Here is a 7764-nt window from a genome sequence, read left to right as displayed (position 1 = left end):
ACTGAAATAAATAAAATTCTGATAATTTTGAAGTGCTTACTTCTTTTTTATCAAATACATCTGAGATGATGCCATCCCGTAGGTCTGTGAAAAACTGAAAAAAAAAAAAAATGGTACGTGTATATTAGGAAATTATTTACTTGGGAGGAAAAACAGAGCTAAAGGCTGAGGAACACCTGGAATGTAGGATATTTCCAGATTTTTGGGAAAGTCTCTTTATCCAAGAAGCAAGCAGGATTCCCTCTCTCCTACCCTACCCCCAGTCTAATAACCACCCTTGCATTACAACATGAAGTGTTAAGTGCATCATCTTCACAATCTCCCTTCATGCGTTTTGGAACCCTATGTGATAGGTACTTCTAACTGTTTTACAGAGTATAAGGTTATTGACTCCAGGAAAGTTCCCTTTCCTGAGCTTAAGAGTAGGATATCCAGCCGGGTGCAGTGGCTCACACCTGTAATCCCAACACTTTGGGAGGCCGAGGCGGGTGGATCACCTGAGGTCAGGAGTTCGAGACCAGCCTGACCAACACGGTGAAACCCCATCTCTACTAAATACAAAAAAATTAACCAGGCATGGTGGTGCACGCCTGTAGTCGCAGTTACTTGGGAGGCTGAGGCAGGAGAATTGCTTGAACCTGGGAGGCAGAAGTTACAGTGAGCCGAGATCACGCCATTGCACTCCAGCCTGGGCAATAAAAGTGAAACTCAATCTCAAAAAAAAAAAAAAAAAAAACAGAGTAGGATATCCAGTTGCCTACTGCCTTTAGTGACTCCCCACTGCCTAAGCAAGAAGGTCCACATTTTTTCCTCAAGTTAGCCCAACCTATCTTTCTAGCCTCACCAACCACTACTTCCTTGTAACTTATATACTCCAGTACAACTTACACTGCCTGCTGTCCTCAAATACACTCTGTACATTCCTGCCTCCATGCTAGAATCACCTTTTCTGTTTTGGACTATTAGAAGCCAACAGATTCTTCAGAGCCCGGCTTAGATGTCTCCATGAAACCTACGTCCCTACAGCTGGAAAGATCTCCCTCCCAGCTGCTTCCACAGACTTCATGTCTTCTCCTAAAATGCTTATGGCATTCTCTTATATTATCTTCCCTTTTAGAAAATAAGCTCCTTGAGAACAAGGCTTTATTTATACATTTATTTATTTATTTATTTATTTATTTATTTATTTAGAGATGGAGTGTCACTCTGTCACCCAGGCTGGAGTGCAGTGGTGTAATCTTGTCTCACTGCAACCTCCGCCTCCCGGGTTCAAGCGATTCTCCTGCCTCAGCCCCGTGAGCAGTTGGGATTACAGGTGTGTGCCCTCACACCCAGCTAATTTTTGTATTTTTAGTAGAGATGGGATTTCACCATGTTGACCAGGCTGGTCTCGAACACCTGATTCAAGTGATCGGTCCACCTTGGCCTCTCAAACCTGGGATTACAGGCGTGAGCCACCGTGCCCGGCCAAGGCTTGTTTATTTTTGCAACCCTTATAGCACTTAGCCCAGTGTCTTACACAAAGCAGTCAATCAATAAAATGTTACTGACTGACAAGTCTTACGAGTCTTACGAGATATACTACCTTCCAGGGAAGATCAAAATTTTTGGTCTTTAAGAAAGTGTTTTGTCTCTGCCAAACCTTGGAAGGCAGAAAATTCATATTTCATTTGCAGTCAGATACTAATATGCTCAAGCCCATCCCCACGTGAGGACAAGAACTGTCTGCAGCAGCACTCTGAAGGTGGTAGTCAATAATTTTTCTTGTTTCTTTCTTTGAGATCATTTTACCTTTGCTGTTTCATAAGCAGTGTCACATACATGAAGAAGTTCAGCAAGAATTAGCCCCAAAGCGTAGAGGTCCACTTCCTTTCCATAGTCTTGCAAAGAAATCTAAAGAGACCAAAATAGATTTACCTTTGTTATGCTCCTTACATAAATATCCAGCCTTCTAAAGCCCAAAAAAGTTATTTGACCAAAACATGTTACATCACAAAACAATGTCTATTTATTAGCAAGATCTGTAGAGTCTCACTGCCTAGGTTCAAATCTGTACTGCCGAATAGCTGAATCCTCTGTGTAAATTAACGATCGACATGGGAATAATCTCAGTTATAAAAAGAGGATAACAACAGTATCAACCACAGAGTTTGATTGTGAGGGTAAGTGAGATGCAGCAGGTAAAGCAGTTAAAATAGCACCCAGTAGGCAGCTTGCATTGCAACTATTCATAGCGTATTTATTCACAATATTCCATAACTAGAAACAACTCAAAGGACCACAACAGAAGAATGGATAAACATATTGTGGCATATTCATACAATGGACTACGACTCAGCAATAAAAAGGAATTCTCTGCTGGTATGAGCAACAAAGTTTTTCCAGAAGATATTATTTTGAATGAAGAAATTAAATACAAAAGAGTACCTACTGTATGATTCCATTCATATGAAGGTCAAAAACGGGAAGAACTAAGCTATGGTGTTAGAACTCAGAGAGCTGGTTGCTTCTGATCAGTGGGGAGGAGGCACTGACTGGAAAGGAGCTTGAAGGAGCAAAATGTCTATATCTTTATAGGCTTATAGGTTACAGAGGTATATGCATTTGTCAAAATGAAAAAATATACACTTAAGATCTGTGCATTTTATGGTGTATAAATTGTTCCTCAACAAAATGTTGCTTTTTTTTTTTTTTCGGAGATGGAGTCTCGCTGTCACCCAGGCTGGAATGCAGTGGCGTGGTCTCAGCTCACAGCAGCCCCTGCCTCCCAGGTTCAAGCAATTCTCCTGCCTCAGCCTCCAGAGTAGCTGGGACTCCAGGCACATGCCACCACGCCTGGCTCATTTTTGTATATTTGTGTTTATTTTTTAGTGGAGATGGAGTTTCAACATGTTGGCTAGGCTGGTCTCGAGCTCCTGACCTGAGGTGATCTGCCCACCTCAGCCTCCCAAAGTGTTGGGATTACAGGCGTGAGCCACTGCATCCAGCCAACACAAGGTTTTTAAATGGAAAAAAACACACACACCCATAATAGAAAGTAAAGTACAATGATGAATGTTTTTAACCAAACAGTGGGAGGGCAGCAATACAGGATGCAGGAGATATTGAATGCAGTGAGTGGGAGGTTAAAGAGAGCCATTGGCCTATTGTGTTCTATATTTTTTATGCCAACTGGCTCCCCAAAAGGAAAAAGCACGTGCCTTCTCCATTCTAGACTCTCAAACCATCAGATAGCTCAGTATATTTATTCTTGGATGACAAAATAGTATTTTGAAAGCTGTATCGTCAGCAAAATAATCTTTAATGGGCATTTACAAATCAGAAATTAAAATAGGATAAACAACCCAAAAGGTGAAAAATAAAAGCAATCAACCCCCCAAAAAATCACATTCAAATAATAAGACTATATATAAGACAAATATTTAAAAATCAACAGCTGTACACCCATGTTCATCAGCAGCATTATTCACCACGGTCAAAAGGTGGAAGCAACCTAAGTGTCCATTGATGGATAAATGGACAAACAAAATGTGGTGTATACATACAATGGAATTAATTAGTCAGCCTTAAAAAGAAATTCTGACATGTTACAACATGGATAAATCTTGAGGATATTATGCTGAGTAAAATAAGCCAGTAACAAAAGGGTAAATACTGTATGATTCCACTTATATGAGGTATCTAGAATAGTCAAATATACAGACAGAAAGTAGAATGGTAGTTGATTGGGCTGTAGGGAGGGGAGAATAGGAGTTCTTTAACGCATGTAAAGTTTCAGTTTTGCAAAATGAAAAGTAATCTGTGGATGTATGGTGGTGATGAAAGCACAACAGTGTGAACACATTTAACGCCACTAAACTATACACTTAAAAATGGGGAAGGGGGTAAATTTTGTGTTTGTATATTATTCCACAATTAAAAATAAAGATATATATTTTTTAAATTAACAGCTACACTAATAACAAATTAGAGATGTGGAATTTCTTCTCTTTCTTTTTTTTTTTTCAGATGGAGTCTCATTCTTGTTGCCCAGGCTGCAGTGCAATGGCGCGATCTCGGCTCACTGCAACCTCCACCTCCCGGGTTCAAGCGTGGAATCTCATTTTAATAGCAAAATGCAATACAGATTCTGGACAAAGCTTCAAAAATATAAACAATATGGCCAGGCACCGTGGCTCATTCCTGTAATCCTAGCACTTTGGGAGGTCAAGGCAGGTGGATCACTTAAGCCCAGGAGTTCGAGACCAGCCTGGGCAACACGGTGAAACCCAGTCTCTACAAAAAATACAAAAAAAAATTAGCCAGGTGTTGGTGGTTTGCGCCTGTAGTCTCAGCTACTGAGGGGGCTGAGGCAGAAGGATCACCTGAGCCAGGGAGGTTGTGGCTGCGCAGTGGTGAGCTATGATTGTGCCACTGCACTCCAGCCTGGGTGAAAAGCAAGACCCTGTTTCAAAAAAAAAAAAAAACATATATATATATATATATATATATATGCATAGCATAATAAATCAAAAAATATATACATATATTTTGAAGAGTATAAAAGTGGCTTTGAGGTAGGTTGTATGATTGCCCCCAATGCTGCGCTGGCCTCCTAGTGAGAGGATTACTCTTCCCCACCCTCATTGCCTTGAGCTGGGCCATGCATTTTGCCCTGGGCAATGATGTTTAGTGATGTATGCCACCGCTGAGCAGAACATGTAAAAGCCATCACAAGGTTCTGCCATTGCTTTCTGCCTTGAGGACGGCAGTGACTCAGATAGCATTTTTCCTTCAGCCTGGGTCTTGGAATGAAGGAGACACGCAGAGCAAAACTGCAGCCAGACAGACTGCTGCCGACTTGTCACGTGAGCAAGAAATAGACCCTTGGTATTTTTTGCACCACTAAGAAACCGGGGTCATTTGTTACCACAGCATAGTCTGACAAAAGCTGACTGATGGAGGACTCGAATAAGTGAGAGAAAAGACCAATTTTGGAGAAGTCTCAAATATATGAAGATATCAATGTTCCTCACCTGAATCCTCAGATTTGATGCAATTGCTATCAAAACCTCAAAACCAGTTACGGAAAATGACAAGGTGATTCTAGAGTTCATTTGGAATTGTAAATGTGAACAGCTAAGAGCATTTTTAAATTGAAGAATAATGTGGCAGGTCCTGCTGTTCAAATACTACAGCCTAGTTTATAATGCTACAATAATCTAAATAGCATAATATTAAAGAGAGAAATATAAAATAAATTAATGAAACAGAACAAAGTCCAGAAACACATCTATGAATGTGTGGGAATTTTATATATGATAAAATAATATTTTATTGTGGAAAAATAGACATAACATAAAATTTACCCTTTTAACCATTTTTATGCCTACAATTCAGTGGCATTAACTACCTTCACAATGCTGTATAACCATCACCACTATCTATTTCCAGAACTTTTCATCACCCCAAACAGAAGCTATACCCATTAAACAAGAGGTTCCCATTCCTCCCTTCTTCCACATAACCTCTGTTCCACTTTCTGTCTCTATGAATTTTCCTTAAAATAGCATTTAAATAATGAACTGCTTAACACGTAGTGATGAAGCAACTGCATATCCACGTGGGGATAATCAAGTTATATTCCTTTCTCATACATATACGAGAGTTAATTCAAATTGAGTTAATTTTTATGTTAGTAAAACCAAAAAATGTATTTTCACAATCTTGCAGTAGAAGCCTCCAAAATAAAAATGAGAAACCTAGCAGCCGTATTGATAAATATGACAATTTAAAAGCTGCAGTGCTGGGTTTGGTGGCTCACATCTGTAATCCCAGCACTTTGGGAGGCCAAGGTGGGTGGATTACCTGAGGTCAGGAGTTGGAGACCAGCCTGGCCAGCATGGTGAAACCCGTCTTTACTAAAAATACAAAACTTAGCTGGGCATGGTGGCGGGCGCCTGTAATCCCAGCTACTTGGGAGACTGAGGCAGCAGAATTGCTTGAATCCAGGAGGCAGAGGTTGCAGTGAGCTGAGATCATGCCACTGCACTCCAGCCTTGGTGACAAGAGCAAAACTCCATCTCAAAAAAAAAAAAAAAAAGCTGCAGTACCACAAATGGCATTATAAACAAAGAAGTAACAATCAAGGAGAAAAATTCTATAATATAGTTAACAGATATGGAATCAACACCCAATATATATCAAGATTCCTTACAGGCACATGAGAAAATGAGAACTCAATTATGAGAAATTGGGAAAGGATATGAGTAGAGAATTTGCAGAAAATGTATAAGTAAATATATGAAAAGAGGGCATACCTAACTAAAAATCTGGAAAATACAAACTAAAATAGCAAGACACTCCTAATCCAACACAGTACCCAAAACTGACCACCGGAGAGTATGATGATGCAGTATTCTCATACATTTTGAGGGGAGGGTATTATTAGAATCACTTTTTTTAGAATGACAATTAAACAGCAATTAAGTTTGAAATGCACTTGTCAATCTATTCAATCACTTTACCTCAAGAAATCTATCACAGATTATCATAGAATTATCTGTTCTTGGGACCCAAAATAAGGAGGAATGTCTATAAGTGTATGAAGTTGTAAACAACCTAAAGAAATACCCTTCAATAAGAAAATAGTTAAATACAACCTGGGAAACATAGTGAGACCTTGTCTCTACAATAAATAAGTAAATAAAGAAATAAATAATAAAAATAAAAATAATTAGCTGGGCACAGTGGTATATGCCTCTAGAGTCCTAGCTACTCAGGAGGCTGAGGTACGAAGATTGCTTGAGCCCAAGATTTTGAGACTGCCGTGAGCAATGATCATACCACTGCACTCCAGCCTGGGTGACAGAGCAAGACCCTGTCTCTAAAACAAAATAAGAACAACAAAAAAAAAGACTAAATTTTAAAAAATAGTTAAATTATGGTATCTCTATATTTTGAAATATAATACAGTTGTTAAAAAAAGAATGTGGCAGATCTATTTGAACTAATATGGAGAAATTATGCTATATAGTCACAAAATAACAAAATAAGTCCTTGAAAAAATGTATGCACATATATGTTTACGTAAAAAAAATTTCTGGGTGTATATTTGTGTTTGTATGTTTTTATAACTCAGAAAATTATCTAAAAGGATAAAGAATAAACTGATAAGAAGAATAGGGGTAGAAAAGAATGGTAAGGAAAATTTTCAGTATATACTTCTGTACAGTTTTAATTATATAAGAAGTGTCTACTCTTTTTATAATTTTAAAAATAAAAGAAGTAAAATATAGAGAGACAGGAAAGAGATCTTACCTGTTCTGGGCTCATGTATCGCAAAGTTCCTGTACTCCTTGATCGCTTTCCATCATTTTTCAGAGATGTTACAAGTCCAAAGTCTCCAATCTTTATTTGTTTTGTATCTACTAAGAATATATTACTTGGCTATGAAAAAAAAAATTTAACTTACATGTACCAACTTCACATATTATTACCACATGTCTTAATTATATACAGAAAAGACTATTTTTATATTATTTATAAGACCTTTACCCTTGCACAAGTAGCCAAAATCAGGGAATTTAATATCACTGGTCTTTAAAATGACATCTGAAAGAAGTAAGGATTTATTTTTTTTTTGGGGGGGCCGGAGTCTCGCTCTGTCGCCCAAGCTGGAGTGCAGTGGTGCTATCTTGGCTCACTGCAAGCTCCGCCTCCTGGGTTCACGCCATTCTCCTGCCTCAGCCTCCCGAGTAGCTGGGACTACAGGCACCCACCACC

The 7764-nt window shown here is 38.8% G+C and overlaps 1 protein-coding gene across 3 annotated transcripts in view; it reads right to left on the bottom strand.

The window, feature by feature from the left end:
• The window catches only part of EIF2AK2 (eukaryotic translation initiation factor 2 alpha kinase 2), a 61499-nt gene that overhangs the window by 8192 nt on the left and 45543 nt on the right, over positions 1-7764 (bottom strand). For all 3 annotated transcript variants that reach the window (XM_030799270.1, XM_030799271.1, NM_001280110.1), the window contains 3 exons: positions 7300-7428; positions 1792-1893; positions 41-94 (listed from right to left, as the gene is read on the bottom strand). In XM_030799270.1, the coding sequence (XP_030655130.1) occupies positions 41-94; positions 1792-1893; positions 7300-7428 (285 nt within the window). The remainder of the gene's footprint in view (positions 1-40; positions 95-1791; positions 1894-7299; positions 7429-7764) is intronic.

This window comes from Nomascus leucogenys, chromosome 19 (assembly GCF_006542625.1).
Source record: "Nomascus leucogenys isolate Asia chromosome 19, Asia_NLE_v1, whole genome shotgun sequence".
Taxonomy (NCBI): Eukaryota; Metazoa; Chordata; class Mammalia; order Primates; family Hylobatidae; genus Nomascus; species Nomascus leucogenys.
The sequence above is the reverse complement of the archived record's forward strand: the minus strand, read 5'-3'. Positions and strand labels throughout refer to the sequence as shown.